The sequence below is a fragment of the Vulpes vulpes genome, chromosome 8 (assembly GCF_048418805.1).
Source record: "Vulpes vulpes isolate BD-2025 chromosome 8, VulVul3, whole genome shotgun sequence".
Lineage (NCBI taxonomy): Eukaryota > Metazoa > Chordata > Mammalia > Carnivora > Canidae > Vulpes > Vulpes vulpes.
Window position 1 is genome coordinate 36,371,954 of NC_132787.1, and position 23,960 is coordinate 36,395,913.

Sequence of the window (23,960 nt, forward strand, 5' to 3'; positions counted from 1 at the left end):
CCATAAGAATATACTCAGGACAGGGATGCCTGGGTAGCTCAGTGGTTGAGCATCTGCCTTCAGCTCAGGGCATGATCCCTGGTCCTGGGATCGAGTCCTACATCAGGTTCCCTGCAGAAAGCCTGCTTCTCCCTCTGCCAATGTCTGCATCTCTCTCTCTCTCTCTCTCTGTTCTCATGAATAAATATATAAATAAAATCTTTAAAATACATATATATATATATATATATATATATATATATATATATATATACCCAGGACAGCTTGCCAGAGCATGGGAGACTGGCCTTCAGTCAGTTGATCCGCACACATGTAAGAAAGCCCACCAAGATAAGCAGAGTGGCCTGACTACCCCAGATGCACGAGCAATAAATGCTTGTTGTATCATACTAAAGTTTTGTAGTTGTTTGTTGAGCAGCATTGTGTCACAGTCGATAACCAATGTTAGTAGCCTTCCCTATAAGTTGTCCAAAACCTAGAGTTTTCTTCTTTGTCATTTTTTTAAAGATTTATTTATTTATTGATGAGAGACACACAGAAAGAGAGTCAGAGGCATAGGCAGTGGGAGAAGCAGGCTCCTCACAGGGAGCCCGATGTGGGACTTGACCCAGGATCATGCCCTCAGCCAAAGGCAGATGCTCAACTGCTGAGCCACCCAGGCAAACCTTTTTTGCCATAGTTATGAGTAATAGACTGGGGCAGGTGGGAGGAGGAAGATAGAAGGAGGAAAATGACTTTGAATTATTTTTCCCTCCTTACTCTGATTTTAAATATAGGATCAAATAGATGGGGATATGTTGTAAGATGAGTTAGTAGAAATAACAATTTTTATCTGAAGGGTCATTTATTAGATTGACATTAAAAAAAAAAAAAACCTGGGGCACCCCGGTGGCTCAGTCGTTGTGTACACTGACTTGGTTTTGGCTCAGGTTAGGATCTTGAGGTACTGGGATTGTGCCTGGTGTTGGGCTCTGTGCTCCATCCTCAGCGGGTAATCTGCTTGAGACTCTCCCTCTCCCTCTGCCCTTCCCCATCTCATAAATAAATAAATAAATAAATAAATAAATAAATAAATAAAATTAACACATAAATAAATAAATCCTTTTGTCAACTGGGAAGCAGGACTGGTAAGTGATGGAGATGAAATTACAAAAGAGGGGGGAGGGGAGAGAAACAGGAAACGTCTGAAGTTTTCCCTAAGGAAAGCCTTACCTCCAGAGAAATATCTCCCCCTTTCCAATTTACTGTATCCAGCTTGAAGGGAGCAAGGCCATCATTGTCAGTTGTTAGGGTCTGGTTGATGGTTCCATTTATGCCATTAATCACCAAAAATACTGGATGATTCTTGAGAAGGGAGCCATCATGGCCCCTAACTCTTACCTGGGCATAAAGATTATCAGGGCATTAGAGAGTTAGGTTTCGAGTAGGTGCAAGTATAAAGTAAAGTGAGGTGATAAAAGAAAATCAAAAAATACATTTCAGGAAAGAGCCCAGAAACAGGTAAATGTGATTCAAGCATTGGAAACTAACATCTATGAAGAAGGGAGAACAAATAGAAATAGCTCAGCCTGGATATTTGCCATGTAGGTAATGAAACTCTAGGACCCTTGATTTACACAGGGCCCTTCCAAGGCTCTCTGTACATTATTTTGCTTTAATTTTTTAAAACAGAGTCCCCTTTTACTCCCAAATTGTATAATCCGTAGGCCCTAAGAAAATGTGGATCAGTCTTGGTCTAGAGAAAAAATGACTAAGGATGGATCTAAATGTATCTAAAAATATACAAGGTTATTCTGTGGAGCAGTTATTTGGAAGTTAAAAAATATAAGCTGAAGAGAGGGATAGATTTTTTAAGTATCAGAAAGAAGACAGGCGAGGCACCTGGCTGGCTCAGTCAGTAGAGCATGCACCTTTTTATCTGGGGGTCATGAGTTCAAGCCCTACATTGGGCATAGAGATTACTTAAATAAATGTTTTTTTAAAAAGAAAGAAAGAAGACACTAACAAAATTTTAAGTCTCTGAAAAAAACAGTTTAAGGAGCTGTAAATGGTGGGTGCCTAGGTGGCTCAGTCAATAAAGCGTCTGTTTTTGACTCAGGTCATGATCTTGGAGCCCTGGGATCAAGCCCCATGTGGGGTTTCCTGTTAAGCAGGGAGTCTGCTTTGCCCTCTCCCTCTACCCTTCCTCCATCCCCACTCATTTTCTTTCTTTCTCTCTCTCTCTCTCTCTGTCTCAAATAAATAAATAATTTTTTTTTAAATGGAGCTATAAATGGCTCTCTGTTGAGGAAAATTTAACATTAATCTTGCTTAGATGAGGAGCCACACTAGATGATTTCTTTAGATACCCTCCTTGCAGGTCTAAAATTCAGATTGATTGGTTGATTGATTTTTAAGATTTTATTTATTCCTGAGACACACAGAGAGAGGCAGAGACATAGGCAGAGGGAGAAGTGGACTCCTCGCAGGAGCCTGATGTGAGACTCAAACCTGGGACTCCGGAATCATACCCTGATGCAAAGGCAGACACTCAACCACTGAGGCACCCAGGAGTCCCAAATTCAAAAACTCAAACATTAGAATATGAGCCCCTGGCATTGGGAAAGGCAATAACGTCACATTAATATTCAAAACACATCTCGCGAGATTAAGGGCAGCACAGCCTAAGGAATTTAGAGTATATACTCTATATGCAAGCTGCCTGGGTTTGATCTTAGTTGCCACTTACCAGCTGTATAACTTCTGGAAAATCACTTAACTTCTCTGTGCCTCAGTCTCTTCATCTGTAAAATGAGGCTAATAGTAGTGTCTACCTCATTGGATTCTAATAAAGATTAGATAAGTAAATGTGTAAAGTACTAAAAACAATGCTAAATTAGACATTATTATATGTCTACAGGAAGAAGACAACGGTGGATGGTAAAGCATTTTTTTGTGTAGACCAAATTTTAACATACCTTCCCACTGAAGGGAAAATTGGGGTAATAAAAATTTTTGGTGTCTTCAAAGGTTATTGATCCCATTTGTGAAGAAATGTAGATATCCTGAGTAGTATTGGCCTCTACTCCTGCAGAGGGAAACCAGACATAGACAACCTAAATACCTGATATCCTCATTCTTCATGTTTAACATAAAAATCCCTGAAAGGATGGTGCTACTGGAAATATAAAGCTGAACATATGTCTGGCCAAAGATCCAAACTCCTCCTCCTCAAACTTTTTGGGAAATAGGTAATGGATGACAGATTGGAATCTAGCATTTTCCTTTGACTATGAACTAGGAACAGTCATTTCCAAACACTAATGAGGGTAAGTCTTAAATCCTCTGAGTAAGTCTGGAATAGCCCTTCTCCTTTCTCTTTTCTTAATGAACCAAGGAATATCCCACTTACCTGTTCCTTCTTCCACCACAATAGCCACAATATTGATGCTGTGGCTGTACATATACCCAGTGAGGTTGAAGGTAGACATGTCCACAGAAGCTGAGAAGCATCCTGCTTTGTCAGTCTAGAGACGCAATCAGGGAGAGAGAAAGAGGATGAATAACCTACTTTTACTCCATTTCATAATGTACCATAGAAATTCTCCCCCCCCCCAAAGATTTTTTTAATTTATTCATGAGAGACATTGAGAGAGAGGCAAAGACATGGGCAGACAGAGAAGTGAGCTCCCTGCAGGGAGCCCGAAGTTGGATTCGATCCCAGGACCCCGGGATCATGACCTGGGTTGAAGGCAGACGCTCAACCACTGACCACCCAGGCATCCCTAAGAAAGAAATTCTTATCTCCATGCTCTAGTCTCCCCACCTTTAAAACAGAAAAACTCAACTATAACGTAGTCTACAACTGCATGTATACAATCATGAATAACTTTGAAGGTCCAAGATATGAAAGGGGGCAAAGAACCAACTGCAGGGAAGGAAAATCGTACCTTCCAAGGATTTAGGTTAATTTCTTGAGTCTGTGATAGAATTCTAAAAAAATTCATCTGTTTAGAATAAAGAAGACTGCTCTGTTCTTTGGAACTAGGGCAATAAGGGGCACCTGGTTGACTCAGTGGTTGAGCGTCTGCTTTTGGCTCAGGTCATGACCTCAGGATCCTGGGACTAAGTTCCACATCGGGCTCCCTGCAGGGAGCCTGCTTCTCCCTCTGCCTATGTCTCTGCCTCTCTGTGTCTCTCATGAATGAATAAATAAAATCTTTAAAAAGAAAAAAAAAGAAAAAGGAACTAGGGCAATAATTGCGTGAAATGATTTCTACTTTGGGTTTTTTACCACCTTTTTTTTTTTTTTTTTACCATTTTTTAATTCCTTTTTCTTTTTAAAATTTTTATTTAAATTCCAGTTAGTTAACATATTAGGTTCACTAGTAGAATTTTGTGATTCATCACTTATATATAACATCCAGTGCTTATCACGAGTGCCCTCCTTAATGCCCACCACCCAGTTACTCCATTCCCCCACTCCTCTACCAGCAACCCTCAGTTTGTTCTCTAGAGTTAAAAGCCTCTCTTTTTACCCCCATGTTCATCTGTTTCATTTCTTAAATTCCTTTCTTGATTTTTTTATACAGGTGCTTAGTTACCCATTAGGACATATGAATAAGGTTCTTTTCCACATCCCATTTACTCACCTGTCCAGAAAGGTTTGTGCATCTGTCAGGTAGCTGTTGCTGTTCTGGCTCTGGAAAATGGTACCTATATGGCTTTTGACACACTGATACCTGTGCTGTCCCTAGCATGGGCTTTCCGTAGGTGTACCTAACCCAGAAAAGCATGAGAAGTCAGAGTTGGGAGATTCCACTTAAGATCCAACCTTCCTTTTCCTAAACACCACTTTCCCTTCTTTTCTATACCCTAACTTCTGAAAGAAATGACAGTCCTTCACTAGTCTTGCTCACGTCCCTGCCTCACTCAAAGCCTTACAATATTGCCACTACACAATAAGTACCATCTGAAGGACAGAGATAGTGTCTTTCTTTCTCCTTACTCCTATTTCTCCATGGGATTCAATATTGTGTTCTGCATAAGGTAGACACTAAGTCAATAATGCTGACTGAGCGAGCAGGGGAAGTAAGAGCAGACAGGGGGTGCCTGGGTGGCTCAGTCAGTTAGGCATCTGCCTTTGGCTCAAGTCAAGATCCCAGGGTCCTGGGATGGAGCCCTGTGTCCAGCTCCCTGCTCCATGGGGAGCCTGCTTCTCCCTCTCCCTCTGCCACTCCCCCTGCTTGTGTTTGCTCTCTGTCAAATAAATAAAATCTTAAAAAAAAAAAAATAAGTAAGTAAGGGCAGAAACACAATTAGAAAATGTATTCTTGGAGAAGTCATGATTCTGGACCACATAAAATATCTCAAGTCTTAACCACTGCACCCATAATCTCTTTCCTCAAAACATTGCCTTGTCACTCTTCTCAATAGAGCTTTAATTTCCCTCAGAGCCAGAGCTTTACTCTTACCTACAACAAATCTTGACTAAGAAGGATTCTTCCACTGTTGATAACTGCTTGGGCTCCACCACATCCACTTTAAACTTAGGCAACACTAGAGAGGGTGGAAACCGAAATGGGAAAGAAATAGGAAGAGGATTTGACCATATAGGGACTGGGCAGAGGGATATAAAAACAGTCAAAATTAAATTAATTAAATTAAGGGGGTATTATTAAGGTAAAATGCTCCTAAAGTTATTAGCTGGTTTAGCATGGATTCAATATGAATTAAAAAATCCCTCCCATAGTAGATTTATTTTACCTCTGCTAATTTGGGGACAAGATTATGTCCCACCTTTTGACCTGCTAATTCTCCCACCTACCATATTCTTCCACACTGAAGGTGCCAAAGGCCATGTCCCCAGCCACTGCTACCATATAGGTTCCCAGCATTGCCTCTGGTGCCAGTTGGAAGGATAGGTCTGCAATGCCTTGCTGAGGTACCACTTCCAGCCACTGTGCAATCCTGTTGCTATTTGGATCCTGTGGTCATTAGAAAGAAACTCATGATGTACCTGCCTGTTTCTCACTCTGCACTGCAAAAAGCAGGTAAAGATGCAAAGCACAGGTAAAGAATCCCACTCCGTGTTCATGCCCCCCATGGTTTGAGCCCAGGAAGGGCTCTCTGTTGCATTTATAATTTATTACTAAATGAGGGCAGCCCCGGTGGCTCAGCCATTTAGTGCCGCCTTCAGCCCAGGGTATGATCCTGGAAATCCAGGATCAAGTCCCACGTCAGGCTCCCTGCAGGGAGCCTGCTTCTCCCTCTGCCTGTGTCTCTGCCTCTCTCTCTCTCTCTCTCTCTCTCTCTCTCTCTCTGTGTGTGTGTGCCTCTCATGAATAAATAAATAAAATCTTAAAAAAAAAATCTGTTACTAAAGGAAATAAATTTTCCTATAGTTCCGATCCCATTTGGGACAAAAAGCATCCTTGTGGATTCAAATAATCAGACGGAGTCCTCAAAGGTGTTATTGTCAATTTCAGAAAGTGAGCTTTAGGATGTCCTTTACAAAGAGTATTTGTTCTTCCTACCTATTTAGGGGCAATGCTGAGGGAGTTTATTGTATCTAAGATACTTGAAAGATGGTTTAATAGAACAGGGGAGAGGTTGCTGTGGCCTATTCACCCTTCTAGTCCCTCTCCTTCTTAGCACTTCCTACAGGTATTCCTGCCCTATTCAACTGTTGAGTGTCTATGACAATAGCTCTTAGAATAAGAGGAGTACTGAACCAAGCCTGGTATTCTTATCTCAGCAGTTCAGGACTGAGAGGGTGGGGGGACACAGGCAGGAAAACAGGCATGGCTTTGGGTACAACTCTGGGTGCTTCGTACTGGGGCAGAGTCTTGGGCTCTGGGCCAAGATCTCAGAGCTGTTTCTGGCTTCAAGGTTTAGCACCAAATTCATTTCCCCTTTTCCACAACTGACAGGAAAAAAAAAAAGGAAACTTCTACTTACCTGCAGTTCCACCATGGAGTACTGAAAAGGAAAATCAGATAACGTGAGTTAAAGCTGGGGCAGTGTTAAGAATAAGCTGAAAGCAAAAAGTTCACAAGGGACTCTTTCTTTCTCTGTTATTCACTTCTTTCTTCCTAAATGACTCTTTTGTGCCCTCATACAGGTAACATTGGAACAAACATTTATTAGCTAAGGGAGGAGGGGGAAGAGATTTCCTCAAAGGGATTGCCAGTCTCCAGAAAATATGAAGAAATGAGGCTTCCGACCCTTCAGCATCTTTTAGGGCTCTAGGACCGAGCTCTACCACAACATGCCTTAAAAGAAAGTATTAACATCTGGAGGCTCCCCGACGTTTAAACCTCTTCTTAAAAAAAATAAAAAATAAAAAATAAAAAAATAAACCTCTTCTTGGGAGCCAACTATCTCCTTGTCTCCTCCTCTGCTATCTGAATGCCACTGGTAGCATCATAAATTTAATTTCTAAAAAAAAATTTGTTTAAAAGAGTTCCATCAAAGGATTTCAAGAAAATGGATGCTAAAACCACGCAGTTAGTGGTGAATAGGTTATTGGGCTAGGTGCCAAAGTGTCACCAAAATTACTCGCTAATTAGAAAAAAAGAAGACAGGAGTAGCCGGCTGGCTCAGTCAGTAGAGCATGTGACTCTTGATCTTGAGGTTGTGAGTCCAAGCCCCATGTTGGGCATAGAACTAAAAAATGTTTAAAAAGAAGACATTCGGGGCAGACTGGGTGGCTCAGCGGTCGTGATCCTGGAGCCCCGGGATGGAGTCCCACGTCAGGCTCCCTGCAAGGAGCCTGCTTCTCCCTCTGCCTGTGTCTCTGTCTCTCTCCCTGTGTGTCTCTCATGAATAAATAAATAAAATCTTAAAAAAAAAAAAAAGAAGAAGAAGACATTCCTTTACACTGGAGAAACTAGGCTGTCACCACCTTGAGCACATAATCAAACTCACCATCACTAATAATGGGACAACCTGACATTATGGGTCTCTTGAAGAATACATTGGAGGTTCACAGCATTACCTAATAAATATTTTTGCTGAATATGTTTAGCTTAAATCTAATTAAGACCTCAGAACTACTTCCAGAAGATAGGAGAACAAGTTCAACTACACAAGAAAGTAATAAATCAGACAAATCAACAATGTTGAATATTCTATAAGACAACTAGGCTTCCTCAAAAGTCTACAAGTCATTTAGCTTGATCACTTTCTCTCTCTCTCTCTCTCTCTCTCTAAAAAAAGAGAAGTAAATAATGAGAAAATAAGATTACTTTAAATTAAGAGAAATTTAAAAGACCTAATCAAATGTAATGCATGAATTTGGGCAGATCCTAGTTTGAAAATAAAAAAAAAAAACCTGTAAAAAAAAAGAAAAAAAACTGTAAAGTCATTTTAAAAAATGATTTAAGGCTAGGTATTAAATGATGTTAAATGATTATTTTTAATTTTCTTAGGTTTGAAAATGATATCATGATTATTTAAGATGTATTTTTTTAAGATTTTAATTTTAAGTAATCTCTACACCCATCATAATGCTCAAACTCACACTCCTGAGATCAAGCTCATACCCTCCACCCACTGAGCCACAGGCACCCCTAAGATGTACTTTTAAAAAGATTCAGGCTGGGATCCCTGGGTGGTGCAGCAGTTTAGTGCCTGCCTTTGGCCCAGGGTATAATCCTGGAGACCTGGGATCGAATCCCACGTCGGGCTCCCGGTGCATGGAGTCTGCTTCTCCCTCTGCCTATGTCTCTGCCTCTCTCTCTCTCTCTGTGTGTGACTATCATAAATTAAAAAAAAAAAAATTAAAAAGATTCATGCTAAAATGTTCAGGAGTAACATGTAAAGATGTCTGCAACTTACTTTTGTTTTATTTTTTTTATATGTTTTATTTATTTGAGAGAGAGAGAGAGAGCACAGCAGGGAAAGGGGCAGAAAAAGAGGGAGGGAATCTCAAGTAGACTCCATGCTAAACATGGAGCCCAAAGCAGGGCTCGATATCACAACCCTGAGACCTGACCTGAGCCAAAATCAAGAGTCAGACACTTAACCCACTGGGTGCCTCAGTTAAGGGAGAGGTAAAAAAAAAAAAAATTTCTTGAGTATTCTGGCTCTTGATTGCCTCCAGCTCAAAATAATCCACATGGCAAAGTTGTGCATTTTGGACTGGCACATTCTGCTGTCTTTTAGGATCAAGGGGGAGACAAAACTTTCACAAACTGGAGATATATTGACAATAAGCAAAGAGGCTGAGCCACAGAGAGATTAAGGAATCTGGCCATGGTAATTCAGCTTTTTACTATCATAATTGGCAATGAATTTAGGAAAATCATGGGGGAATGCTGTCTTATCATTGCAGATATGGAGAAGTTTATTCAATAAATGAGACAGACATAAGACCACTATGGATTGCTAAAAGTTACAGAAAAAGAACACTTCTCAGATGACAAAGTACTCTTCTCACAGAGTCAAGAAGCAGGGAGGACACCAATTACCCAGAAGTAGGCTCTGGAAAAAAACAAGAGTTCAACAATGCTAGGAAGAGAGCATTTTCAACTGTAAGCAGGCTGAGATTTCTGAGTAAATGGTTGTAGCAACCAAATTAGATTGGCTCAGTTAATCTAACATGTATTTCAGTTGCCTAAGGATAAAATATTGTGTTCTGTAACCTCACAATTTTTCTCCTCGGTTCCTTAGTAAAATTCCTTTAGTTTATTTCAGGGTTTCAAATTGGAATTTCAAATTTTCAGTGTTTCAAATTGGAACTTGGAGTGGGTGCTGGCTAAAGAAGTGGCATGAGGAGAAAGGAGTAATTTTACAATAGAAATAGAGAATAATGATGGAAATCAGAACAATCATCAGTAATGGGGTCTAATTTGAGCAGAGGAAAAATAGTGTAACAAGGGTAACTAATGAGATCCACGTTCAGGGAGCAGTAGTCTAAAATAACACTAAATTGTGGTCATGCTCCGCCCTAGTGCTTCCTCCTTTCAGCTCTGGGATTAACAGTCTGTTGAGAAATAAGTAGACAATAGTAAACCAGATTGATAAAGAGAGCACACAGGTGATAGGAAGGAGCAACTAAAAAGAATTCTAAATTGGGGAAGAAGGTAGTGGTGGAGGAAGCTACTAATCAATAAGCTGATCGCTTCACTGTCTGTAGGGAAAGGAAAGAGCTCTGAGAACATGGAGATGGAAATAAAAATAATGCTTGCCCTATCATTATCTTTAAAAGCTTCATGACACAGCATGTATCACGGGCTGTGACCCAAAGAGAAAGAAGGTAACAGGGATCTCCAAGAGGTATTTCATAAAAGTAAAAATGACACAAACCCTAAACTGAGATTAAATGTATTGTAATGTTTATGATCCTAGGGATTGAGTTATTCAAGGAACATTTAAGTAATTGCCAAATGTTACCACACTTTTACCTTTGGCACATAATGTAGTCTTAAGAGAATTGCCTACTTTATCAAACACCTTGCCTTGTAGTAAAAAAAGATGGGTCAGGGAGAGGTGCCTGTGTGGCTCGGTCAGTTAAGCATCTGCTTTCTGCTTAGGTCATGATCCCAGGGTCCTGGGATCAAGCTCTGCATCTTGCTCCCTGCTCTACTGCTCTGGGCGAGCCTGTTTCTCCCTCTTCCTCTGCTGCCATTCCCCCTGCTTGTTCTCTCCCTCTCTCTCTCTGTCAAACAAATTTTAAGAAGGAAAAAAAGATGGTAGGGATGGATATTCTTATTTCTTCTTCTTTTTTTTTTAAGATTTATTTATTCATGAGAGACACAGAGGGAGGGGGCAGAGACACAGGCAGAGGGAGAAGCAGGCTCCATGCAGGGAACCCGACCCGGAACTCGAACCCAGGTCTCCAGGTTCACACCCTGGGCTGAAGGCAGCGCTAAACCGCTAAACCACCCGGGCTGCCCTTATTTCTTCTTTTTGTTAAACATACTCCTGAATTATTTCTAGTATCTGAACTGCAAAGCCATGTGGTGTCATTCCTGGAGAGAAAGCCTTCAAGTTTGTAAAAATCCTTTTAATAAAACAATAGTGGAGGGGCACCTGGGCGGCTCTGTCAGTTAAGCATCTGTCTTGGGCTCAGGTCATGATCCAGGGTCCTGGGATTGAGTCCCTAATCGCACTCCCTGCCCTGCAGGGACTCTGCTTCTCCTTCTTCCCCTGCTTGTGTGTGCACGCTCTCTCTCTCTCTCTCTGTCAAGTAAATAAATAAAATATTTTTAAAAATAAATAAAATGACAATGGATATGAGCATCTCTCAGGAATGTTAACCTAATTGATGTTCTCAGCTATCAACCTGAGAACTGGACATCTCTGTCTGTTTTTAGGAGCAAGGACAAGGAGGGTTTAGACTTTACCCTGAAGTTAGCACAAACATTCTGCATCTCAGAGGACTTCACCTCATCACACTGTTACAAGAATCTCTTCTTTTGCCTACTCTAGTACTCTCAGGCTGCCCTAGTCCTCTCTCTTTCACTCTTCCCAACTTAATTCTTACCTTGTTATTCACTGGAACAAAGCTGCTGTTCAGGGTGACAATGTGGAAGTGCACTAGGACAGAACAGACATCATTAACAAAGGGGATTTCCCCCTCTTGGAATCTTTCTTCCACCCTTTCTACTTCCCCACACACACTTCTGAGTCAGCAAAACCCCATCAGGCTTAACTTAAAAAAAAAAAAAAAAAACTTAGTCTGAGAGATCAAAGCCAAGCCCCCAAAGGGTCTCTCTTCAAGGCTCCTGACTTGGAAATGTTAGAATGGAATGCCCTTCTAATAAGGAAGAAGGCACAAAGTACAAATAAGAGGGGTTCAAGCCACATGCCCTTGATGTTTTCATATTCATACACAAGCAGCTTGCTCTAAGACCAGCAGCCCAGTTAAACTTGCCAAATTCCAGCCCAGGAAAAATGTGTACTTTTGTTTTGGATACACACACACTAGCAACTCTACCCACTAACTCCTGCTTATGTAGCACAGCGTGTATACAACATCTGTGACCCTTCATCCTTGCAGACCTTTGTCCCTGCTGCCTGTCCGGTAGACCTACCACCAAACCACAAAGCTCCTCTTTCTGAATATGTGCAGCGTTTGCCTTGTCTTGTCTAATCCCATATGTGTGTCTCTTACCTTCCTGCCCTGGGCTGTAGATAGGTTTGTCCGTTTGTATAAAGATGCCATTCCCCTCTCTCTGAATTAGAACTGTTTTCTTCTCCTCAAAGCTGATATTATTTCCAGTCCCGGACACCCAGACTGTAGCAACTTCTTCTGTGCCACCAGCAGGAGGTGGTACCTGGACAAGAGAAAGGAGCTCTGTAGATTAGGATATTGAGAATGGAATCAACTGAGTTAGATGGGAGTCGCAAGGGTAGGGCCATAAAACAAATTGCCAGGAAGAAGAAGGGAAAGAGTATTTAGAGGTTAAAGTCAAAAGCTAAAAAAAGAAATCCAAGGTCAAGGAAATCGTGAATAAATTATAGCCAGGAGTTGAGTTTAGGTTTAGGGGAGACAGGTTTAAAAACCGTGGCAGAAGTAAAATAATGGAAATCATACTTAAAGTTAGATTGCCTATGTCCCTAGGAAGGAGGATAAGAAGGAAGGAAGCAGAGCTGGGGTTGAATGTGTGCTTACCGGAAAGGAAGTGCAGCGTAAGAGCCTCTTCTTCAATCCAGAGGTTTCTAGCAACTTCTGAGTCTTGTCCTTGGTCTCCAGAGTAATAGTGAATTTTAAATCATGGGACCCAGGGCTCAGATCCAAACAAACTTTCTGGGTAGAGGGGAAGTTAAGCCGGGCTGGTAATGTCACCAGGTAGTTTCTATTAAGGAAGCAAAAGGATTTCAGGGCAATAATGATTCATTCATTCAATGAAAAGTTAAGCCCTCTCCTAAGCCCTCAGCATATAGCAGTGAATTAAACAGACTGCTTCTGCCTTTGTGAACCTTATTTTCTATAATGGAGAAACAGACAAATAACAAATAACTCAGTATACAGCCTTAAACCAACCATATTTAGGAGGCCATCACTGAGAACCTACACCTAGGGACCAAAAAGGAAATTAATTTTGTTACAGAGACCAGAGTATGAGGAGTCTACTATATTTTAACGTTATCTTTTTTTTTTTTTTAAACATTATCTTTCTTAAAGCTTCCTTTTGGTACCTCTGCTTTTCTCTCTGGATAAAGGAGAAATGGATCCAAAGAAGGTACAGGTGAGGAGGAAATTAAATCAGAGGTTATCAGTTCTCTCCCATATTTACACTTGAGAAAAATAGACAAAGAAACCACCTGCCCTGGGCAGCCTGGGTGGCTCAGCGGTTTGGTGCCGCCTTCAGCCCAGGGTGTGATCCTGGAAACCCGGGATCGAGTCCCATGTCGGGCTCCCTACATGGAGCCTGCTTCCCCCTCTGCCTGTGTCTCTGCCTCTCTCTCTCTCTCTCTCTCTCTCATAAATAAATAAGTAAAATCTGAAAAAATAAAATAAAATAAAGAAGCCACCTGCCCTCTGCCTTCAGTCAACTCTGATACCAAACACTTACGGGAGATATTTTTCTGCAATGGCTGGTGATAGGGTCAATATTCCTAGAAGGAGTTGAGCCCACATCCTTGTGGGTGAACTTCCTCAAGAGCAGGAACCAGAAGTCTGCATCCATGCTATAACATATATACAACCCCACAGGAGCTTTGATTAAAGCTACAGCCAATCACCTATTAGAGCCTCAGGCTAGGGTGGTAACCCTAGGTAGGACTTCCGTTCACTTCCTCAAATTTATTTCTCCCTGATACATTCATACTGGCTCAGCCAGTCCTTAATACCTATTCTAAGGAAAACTCAGGGCTGAGTATTCACAGTGGAAATCTCTCAGAACAAATTTTGGACTCCTCCCTTTTTTTCTGGTTTCATTCCAAATTTCCATCCACACTTGATCTTTGTTCTCTTTTTATTATTCTATTAAGACATACTTGGGAACACAGATATGGGAATAGTATCAATAGAAAAGCAGTATATATCTAGTTGGGAATTTATTTTATTTATTTATTTTTTAAATTTTTATTTATTTATGATAGTCACACAGAGAGAGAGAGAGAGAGGCAGAGACATAGGCAGAGGGAGAAGCAGGCTCCATGCACCGGGAGCCCGACGTGGGATTCCATCCCGGGTCTCCAGGATCGCGCCCTGGGCCAAAGGCAGGCGCCAAACCGCTGTGCTACCCAGGGATCCCTCTAGTTGGGAATTTAAAAAATTAATAATACTCAGTATTTGAGTGACTATATAAAAATAGGGACATATATACTCCTTACAAAAGTATAAATGGACAACTTTTCTGAAGGCAATTTCACACACGTCAAAACCCTTTTCAATTTCTATGACCCAGCAACTCCTATTTTGGAAATGTTTCTTAATGGGGAGAGAGAGCCTGAATATATGCAAAAGATCTATCAACCCTAAGCTTCTTCACTGTATTCTTTATAATGGCAAGACTTGAATGCTACCTTCAATATGAATTTGTGAGGATACTTTCTGGAACAATAAACAACCCAAATCAAACCAACTTAAACAAAAAAAAATTTTTGGTAACTAGGTGGATCAGACATGAAGAATTGAAGGAACCAGAGAAAATGGAAATGTTATGGCCTGAAATTAGGCATTGACACTGCCAAGACTCATTTCTCTCAATCTTTCAGTCCCCTTGCACACAGGATTTCCATCAAGTAGTGGAGAAGAGGGAGCTGGGAATCCTTCCAACTCTATGATCCCAAGAGACAGAAATTTCTTATCCAACTCAGAGAAATGTCTGAGAAGGATTTTGTTCCTCCTTTACTCACATGTTCACTTCTGAATTGATCATTGTAGCCAAGATACTACAACAGAGAGGACCTGGGTCATTCTTATCACCCAGAGGCCAGTACAATAAAGTCCTATGTTTGGCAACCCCAAAAAGACACATGAATTGGACATGGGGGTTCTCTAAAGAAAGGAGTCCACTGCTATAGTAAGTATATTGGGATAAAATTCTGAGAAAATCAAATGTTAGGTCTGTTACAATGCCCAATAATATAAATTTGGTTGAAGATTTTGCTATATTAATATCAAGCAATAATACACAGCCATTAAAAATAATATTTCCATGACAAGGGGAATTGTTTGCAATACTAATTGAATGGCAGGGTGGGAAAGAGGGAATATGATACAAAACAATATGTAGGAAAAAAAAAAAACAATATGTAGGAAGTTTCACTTCCACTTAGGATGTAAAAAAAACCTGGAAAGAGCATTTTTCTGTCCCTGATAGTGAGAAAAAAATAGATAAGCTGCAAAATTGTAACTTTTTTTTAAGGTTTTATTTATTTATTTATTCATGAAAGACACAGAGAGCCATGCAGAGACATAGGCAGAGGGAGAAGTAGGCTCCCTGTGGGGAGCCTGATGTGGGGTTCAATCCCAGGACCCTGGGATCATCACATGAGCCAAAGGCAGATGCTCAATCACTGAGCCACCCAGGCATCACTATAACTTTTCTTGAACCAAAAAGTTGAAAGGTGCAGGTTAACTCAAGTAGCCTGAAATCCAAGAAGGCACAGTTCCTTCTAAGAAGAGACTGAGTGTTGAATCATCTCATCTGTGCCAGAACATGGGAGGTATTTAAGCCATCATAGAACCAAGTAAGAACATAGCTAAATTTTTAATGAATTACTAAAGGTCTAGTGTGAGCTAGAGTAACCACAAAAAAATCTCTGTGTGCCACATGGGAAGCTTGTACTTATTTACAGGATGTCTTCTAAGACCTTTATCAGGTGCTCATAAGAAAGACTGCAAAAGGGATGCCTGGGTGGCTCGGCGTTTGAGCGTCTGCCTTCAGCTCAGGGTTTGATCCCGGGTCCAGGGATCAAGTGCCACATCGGGCTCCCACGAGGAGCCTGCTTCTCCCTCTGCCTATGTCTCTGCTTCTCCCTCTGCCTGTGTCTCTGCTTCTCTCTCTGTGTATCTCATGAATAAATAAATAAAACCTTAAAAAAAAATGACTGCAAAAGAATGAGACTAAAAAGAGCCTCCCATAGTAGTGCAGACATAGAGGGCAGTATTATCTATCCTGTAGGAAAGGCCTCAGCTACCCAGGCTCCTTCCAAAGGCTTAAAGTTCTGGGGAGTGGCAGTAGTAAATACTGTTGCCCCATTGTTGCACAGGTAAAGACCCACTGTTGCCAGGGGAAGGATAAAGAAGAAGAAAAAAATATTTATATATATATACATTTATATATATATATATACATCTATCCCACAGGGAGGGAAAAGAAATAGATCTCAGCCTAGAATTCTATACCCATACTTTCAGAGGTTTTCTAAGATTGAAGGAAGGGCAGAAAAATCTTTCCCACATAAGACCTGCCACACACACACAAGGCAGAGTTTGATTGGGAGTAGAGGCAGGAATCCTAAGAAAATCTTATCCTCCAAGCCCAGACATATAAACTACCTAAGACTGAAGGTGAAAAGGACAAGAGAGAACTACTACACCCTCTCATCAGCACCCTAGCAAAACACAACAAGTAGCAGCAGTTCACCCCTGGCAGAGCAAGAATATAGAGAGATACCATCTCTGTGGTGCCTATATTGTATATAGAGAAGGTTGAGAGCTGAAAGTGGAAAACAAGCCTTGAGAAAACCCCCCAGCATTCCAGACCCTATCCTAAGTATAAAGCACCATAAGAATTTGAAGCCTATGGTGCACTGAAAGAGCAAACCCTAAATCTACCTCATCTTTTAACTAGAATGACTCCCATCTATCATGCTAAACTGCCTGAGAAGACATGTGTCCCTTTTCAGGCATAAAGGCTACTTAACCTAAATTTCCCATTTTACATAAGATGTCTGGCATTCAATCAAAAATTATATGATGAAAAAAAAATTATATGATGAGGTGCCTGGCTGGCTCAGTCAGTAGAGCATGCAACTCCTGATCTCAGGATTGTGAGTTTAAGCCCCATGTTGGGTGTAGAGCTCTATTTAAAAAGAAAAAAATTATTATGACTTACAAAAAGATGATGATGTTGATGATGACAAAGACAACAATGGTGACAACACCCTTTGAAGATACAAAGCAACTGACAGAACCAGACTCAGGGATAATATAGGTGTTAGATCTACCTAAATGAGACTTTAAAGTGGCTAGAAGAGAGGCTCCTGGCTGGCTTAGTCAGTAGAGCATGTGACTCTTGATCTTAGGGTCCTAAGTTTGAGCCTCTTATTAGATGTAGAAACTACTTTAAAACAAAATCTTTAAAATAAATAAATAAATAAAATGACTAGAAGTAATACGTTAAGAAATGTGATGAAGAAGGTGGACGACATCCATAAACAGATGGGAAACTTCAGCAGAAAGATGGAAGTGACAGAGTCGATTAGAAGTGCTAAAAAATAAATAAATAAATAAATAAATAAATAAATAAATAAATAAATAAAGTATCAAGAATAAGCAGTTCCTTCTTCAGGCTCATAAGTAAACTTGACACAGTTCAGAAAATAACCAATATCTATCTTATAGATAGCTCAATAGAAATCATCCAATTAAAAAACAAAGAAAAAAAGTGGAAAAAAATTTAATCTCCTCAAAAAGGGAAGAGGTAACAGATACTAGCTGATATGTGGAGAAAAGAGAACACTTGTGAACTGTTGATAAGATTATAAATTGGTGCAGCAGCCATGGTAAACAGTATGGAGGATTTTCAAAACTTAAAAAAAGAACTATCATATGATATCACAATTCCACTCCTGGGACTATATACAAAGGAAATGAAACACTAACTTGAAAAGATATCTGCACCCCCATGTTCACAGCAACATTATTTAGACAATACATGAAAATAACCTAAGTGTCCACTGATGGATGAAAGGATAAAGAAATTGTGATATATATGAATACACACACACACAACACACACACATACACTGGAATATTTTTTAGCCAGAAAAAAGAAGAACTCCTACAATTTACAACATGGATGGACCCTAAGGGCCTTATGCTAAGCAAAATAAGTCAGAAAAAGTCAAATACTATATGATCTCATTTTTATGTGGGAATCTAAAAAACAAAACAGGTGCCTGGGTGGCTCAGTCAATTATGCATCCAACTCTTGATTTCTGCTCAGGTCATGATCTCAGGATTGGGAAATCAAGCCCCACATCAGGTTCCATGCTGAACATGGAGCCTGCTTCAGATTGTCTCTCTCCCTCTCCCTCTGTCCCTTGCCCCCACTCTACTTCCACACCACATGCACACTCATTCTGTCTCAAACAAACAAACAAACAAGCAAACAAACAAATCTTTTGAAAGAAAGACCAGACTTGTGGTTACCAAAGATAGAGGGGAAAAGGAGTTGAAGGATGGTGGTCAAAAGGTACAAGCTTCCAGCTATATGATAAATACATACTAGGGGTGTAATGTACTTCATGATGACTCTAGCAAACACTGCTGTAGGATTTATAGGAGGTTATATTTTAAATTTATTTTATTTTTATTTTAAGTAGGCTTCATGCCTAAGAGAGGGCTTGAACTCATGACCCTGAGATCAAAAATCACATCCTTCACTAAATGAGCCAACCAGGCTCCCCAATTAGGAAAGAGTTCTTTTTCATCATAGGAGAATTTTTTTCTTTTTTTTTTCCTTTTTATTGTATCTATATAAGAAGATGAATGCTAGCTGAACCTATTATGGTAATCATTTCACAATATTGTAAATCAAACTATCAGCTGTATGCCTTAAACTTATCCAGGGATGTATGTCAATTATTTCTCAGTAAAACTGGAAAAAAAATCAAATAGCATATCCAAGAGCTACAGGAACATATCAAACAGTTTAAAATATATGTCATGGCAGCCCCGGTTGCTCAGCGGTTTGGTGCTACCTTCAGCCCAAGGCATGATCCTGGAGACCCGGGATCAAGTCCCACATCACGCTCCCTGCATGGAGCCTGCTTCTCCCTCTTCCTGTGTCTCTGCCATTCTCTCTCTGTGTCTTTCATGAATAAAAAAATAAAATCTAAATAAATAAATAAATAAATAAATAAATAAATAAATAAATAAATAAAATATATGTCATTAGAATCTTAGAAAGAGGGGCAGCCCCGGTGGCCCAGGGGTTTAGCACTGCCTTCAGCCCAGGGCCTGATCCTGGAGACCCAAGATCGAGTTCCATGTCAGGTTCCCTGCACAGAGCCTGCTTCTCCCTCTGCCTGTGTCTCTGATCCTCTCTCTCTCTCTCTCTCTCTCTCTCTCTGTCTCTCATAAATAAATAAAATATTAAAAAAAAAAAATCCTAGAGGGCAGCTCCAGTGGCTCAGTGGTTTAGCGCCGCCTTCAGCCCAGGGTGTGATCCTGGAGACCCAGGATCGAGTCCCACATGGGGCTCCCTGCATGGAGCCTGCTTCTCCCTCTGCCTGTGTCTCTGCTTCTCTCTCTCCTCTCTGTGTATTCTCATGAATAAATAAATAAAACCTTAAAAAAAATCCTAGAAAGAGAAGAGAGAGAGAACAAGTAGAAGAAATGTTTGAAGAGATAACAGGTGAGAATTTTCCAAAAATAATAAAAGACCTCTAAAAACAGAATAAAAAATCATAGAAATTCCAAGCAGGATAAATGCCAAAATAAAACACACCTAGAGGAGGGAAAATAAAGCAAAACAAAACAAAACACACCTAGGAGCACCTGGGTGGCTCAGTTGCTTAAGCGTCCAACTCTTGATCTCAGCTCAGGTCTTGATGTTAGGGTTGTGAGTTCAAGCCCCACACTGGGCTCCACTCTAGGTGTGGAGCCTACTTAAAAACAAAAACACACAATCTAATCACCTTATTTTCAACCTGCTGGAAATTAGAGATAAAGAAGAAGTCTTGAATATGGTCAGAGGAAAAAACTACATTATATATGGAAAAACTGCATTATATATAGAATTATACTAAACTTCTCATGAGAAACAATGTTAACCAAAAGATAATGGATTGACATCTTCAAAATACTGAAGGAAAAAATGCCAAATTCAGCATTCTGTAGCCAACAAAAATATCTTTCAATAATGAAGGGAAAAAAGACTTTTTCAGAGAAACCAAAGCTGAGAAAATGTATTGCCAGATCTGTGCTACAAGGAATATTAAAGGGGGTTCTTGAGGCACCTGGGTAGCTCCTTGGTTAAACATCTGCCTTTGGCTCAGGTCATGATCTCAGGGTCCTGGGATCAAGCCCTGCATTGGGTTCCCTGCTTAGCAAAGAGCCTGTCTCTCCCTCTCCCTCTGCCCCTCCCCCTGCTTGTGCACATGCTGTCTCTCTCTCTCTCTCTCTCTCTCTCTCTCTCTCTCTCATTAAAAGAAGTATCTTTAAAAAAATTAATTAATTAACTCTTTTTTAAAAATTAAAATTAAAAAATAAAGGAAGTTCTTAAGGCCGCAGATATGACAGGGAGAGGTAAACTATAGCCTGCAGGTTAAATCCAGCCTCCTACAAGTTTTGTAAATAAAGTTTTATTTGAGCACAGTAATACTCATTTGCCTTTGTGTTATCCTGGTGGACTTGAGGGATTAAAGAGACCATTTGGCATGCAAAGCCTCATTATTTACTGTCTGATCATTTACAGAAAATTAGCTAACTCCTCTCAAGATACCAGACAGAAATTGCACAAATAAATGAAGATCTCTGGAACTTGTATCAAAAAAAATAAACATAAAATCCATTCAAATCCAATTTTAGGGACTTCTGGGTGGCTCAGCGGTTGAGCATCTGCCTTTGGCCCAGGACGTGACCCTGGAAGTCCAGGATCGAGTCCCCTATCGGGGTCTTTGCAGGGAGCCTGCTTCTCCCTCTGCTTTTGTCTCTCTCTCTCTCTCTCTCTCTCTCTCTCTCTCTATCTCAGTCTGTGTCTCATGAATAAATAAATAAAATATTTTTTAAAATCCATTTTTAATCACTCTAAAAGATAAATGACTGCCTAAAGCAAAAAATAGTTCATTCTGGGCTACATCATAGGGATGAGGCATTTTTTACATGTCAAGACAAAGGGAATGAAAAAAAAAGAAACACTGAGGAACCTACTCTGCATAATTTCTTTGGCACCTTTTCCTTTTCTCCTATTTTGAATTTTCTGATGAAATTTTTCTCCTCCGCCCTTTCTAACTTTTTCAGGGCCCACTGCTACTATGTCTACTTCTCTCAGCTTTTCCAAAAGTCCATAAAGACACCTTAATTCAGAATACCTGGGTGGCCCAGTGGTTGAGCCTCTGCCTTTGGCTCAAGTCATGACCCCAGGGTCCTGGGATCAAGTCCCACATCAGGCTTCCCTCTGGGAGCCTGCTTCTCCCTCTGCCTATGTCTCTGCCTCTGTGTGTCTCTCATGAATAGATAAATAAAATATTAAAAAAAAAGAGAGAGAGAGAGAAAGAAACCTTAATTCTCTTCAGCCATTAGTCTTCTTTTATCCTGGCCCTTTGATTCTAGCAGATAAGATTGGTTAACTTTGGGATAGTATTGAATATTTTCCAATCCTGTGGATCTAAAATAGAAGCTAGGACAGATATAGGAATGGTTCTAGTTGGGATACCTGGGTGGCTTGGCAGTTGGGTGTCTGCCTTTGGCTCAGGGAGTGATCCTGGAGTCCCAGATGGAGTCCCGCATCAGGCTCCCTGCATGGAGCCTGCTTCTCCTTCTGCCTGTGTTTCTGCCTCTCTCTCTGTGTGTCTTTCATGAATAAATAAATAAAATCTTAAAAAAAAAGAAAAATATGAATGGTTCTAGTTATGGGAGCTATCTGTGCATCCAGTAATATAGTAAGTCTTGCAGAAGAAAGACAATGGTGCAAAGCATCTGTATACTGAATGCCATTTGTTAGCTGTGTGACTCTTGACAAGGTATTAACCTCTCTGTGCTTTGGTTTCTTCATCTATAAAATGAGAAAAATAATAGCACAAATCTTACAAAGTTGGTGTAAGAATCAAATGATCTGATGCATGGAAAGTATATAGAACAGTGCCTGACACATACTTAGCTTCCTACAAATGTTAGCTTTAATATTATTAAAGATTATGGTGGAACAGATTTCTCAGGGTTAGCAACTTTCACGCAATCAGCATTTTAAAGAATGATATAAGCAAGATTTGGAGAATTGTTACACAACAATGTGAATATGATTAACACTCCTGAACTGTATACTTAAAACTGATTAAGAGGGTAAATTTTATATCATTTTTTTTACCATAATTAAAAATGAAAATAGGGGCACCTGGGTGCTTCAGTTAGTACAGCATGTGATTCTTGATCTTGGGATTGTGAGTTTGAGCCCATGTTGTGTACAGAGCCTACTTAAATAAACTATCTTTTTAAAATGTTTTAAATAATAATAATAAAAAGATCTGGAGATTAGGAAAAAAACAACAAAAGTAAATTTGTTTCAGTATTTTTTTTAAAAGACTTTACTTATTTATTTGACAGAGAGAGAAAGAGAGCACAAGCATGGGGGAGGGCCAGAGGGAGAGGCAGGCTCCCCACTGAGCAGGGAGTCCAATGAGGGCCTCAGTCAGAGGATCTGGAGATCATGATCTGAGCACAAGGCAGATGCTTAACCAACTGAGCCACCCCGGTACCCCTAGTTTCAGTGTTTTTTAAACTGAAAAACTTGCAACTTCCATTAAAAAGAGAAATATTGGGCTCGTGGGTCCTGGGATGGAGTCCTGTATCAGGATCCCTGCAGTGAGCCTGCTTCTCCCTCTGCCTCTATTTCTGTGTTCCTCATGGATAAATAAATAAAATCTTTTCAAAAATTAAATAAATAAATAGAGAAAGATCTGTAGATAGATGTTTACTTTTGTATGGCTACACTGAGGGTTCCACATGATCAGCAGAAGAGAGAGACAAAGAGAGACATAGCAAGGCAGACAGGAAAAGACTTTATACGTGTAGCTTTCATCTGTGCTATTCCCTTTGCCTGGATTGCCTTTTCTCCTCCTCTACCTGGAGAATCTCTCATCATCCTTCCAGATTTATCTAATACTTCCATGAGGGCATTTCTACCCTACCTCATAGTCTCCACTGCTCCAGATAGAACTAATTTCTCTTTTTCCTGTGCCTCCAAACCTGGGTACCTAGTGAGGTTGACCATAGCACCAGCCATCTTGTCTTCTCACTCTTTACTTCTTTACTTCTTCTTTCTCAACCCATTCTGCGAGATGCTTTAGAGAGTCAAAGCTTATGCTAGTTCTTCCCCTAGTCTAGGTACTCAGTGTGAATGCATAAAGAAGGAGCAAAAGGCACAGATTATCTCACATCTTATCCATCTCTTAATTACTTCAAATTAATTTCCTCTGCTCCTGCTCTTCACACTCTTTCAATGTTCTTCCCTGTGTGTAGCTCCTGATTGGTATGATTTTTTGATTAGTGGAATTAGTGGCACCATTAATTAATTGTTCTTTCCTGCAGCTAATTTCACATACTAGGAAGAAGGATCTATCTTTTCTTTCTTTTTTTTTTTTTTAAGTAGGCTCCACATTCAGGGTGGGGCTTGAACTCACAACATTAAGATCAAGAGTTACACACTCTACCAATTGAGGCAGCCAGGTGCCCTCAAAGAATCTATCTTTTGTCTCAACTGATTTATTCATAAGAGAGACATGATAAAAATGTTTGTTGAAATAGCTTTTGTTGGGCCCCTGTCCCAGAGTTTCTGAGTCATTGATCTGTGGCGGGGCCTGAGAATTTGCATTTTGAACAAATTCTCAGGGGGATGCTAGGGTCCTGGTCCAGGGACCATACTTTGAGGATAGCTGCTGTAATGCTAGGTCTAAGAGTAGTTTCCTGGAGTTAGAGCAAGGCTCTGATAATAGAAGTGCAGAAAGTCAACTCTCTTCTGCACTTCCCACACCAATGTCCAATAGAAAGAGGTCATGAAATTGTCTGCCTTTCCCTCTTTGTTCTTTTTCTCATGTAGTCAGTTTTTCCCAGCACTTCTCTGAACTTATCA

At 40.3% G+C, this 23,960-nt stretch overlaps 1 protein-coding gene across 1 annotated transcript in view; it reads right to left on the reverse strand.

Moving 5' to 3' along the window:
• The window catches only part of A2ML1 (alpha-2-macroglobulin like 1), a 49,133-nt gene extending 26,019 nt beyond the window's left edge, over positions 1-23,114 (reverse strand). The window contains exons 1-11 of the mRNA XM_072718802.1: positions 23,020-23,114; positions 12,602-12,785; positions 12,101-12,263; positions 11,471-11,523; positions 6,940-6,960; positions 5,807-5,966; positions 5,454-5,538; positions 4,632-4,758; positions 3,392-3,506; positions 2,958-3,067; positions 1,213-1,380 (exon numbers count right to left, since the gene is read on the reverse strand). Of these exons, the coding sequence (XP_072574903.1) occupies positions 1,213-1,380; positions 2,958-3,067; positions 3,392-3,506; positions 4,632-4,758; positions 5,454-5,538; positions 5,807-5,966; positions 6,940-6,960; positions 11,471-11,523; positions 12,101-12,263; positions 12,602-12,785; positions 23,020-23,114 (1,281 nt within the window). The remainder of the gene's footprint in view (positions 1-1,212; positions 1,381-2,957; positions 3,068-3,391; positions 3,507-4,631; positions 4,759-5,453; positions 5,539-5,806; positions 5,967-6,939; positions 6,961-11,470; positions 11,524-12,100; positions 12,264-12,601; positions 12,786-23,019) is intronic.
• Between the last annotated feature and the right edge of the window lie 846 nt (positions 23,115-23,960).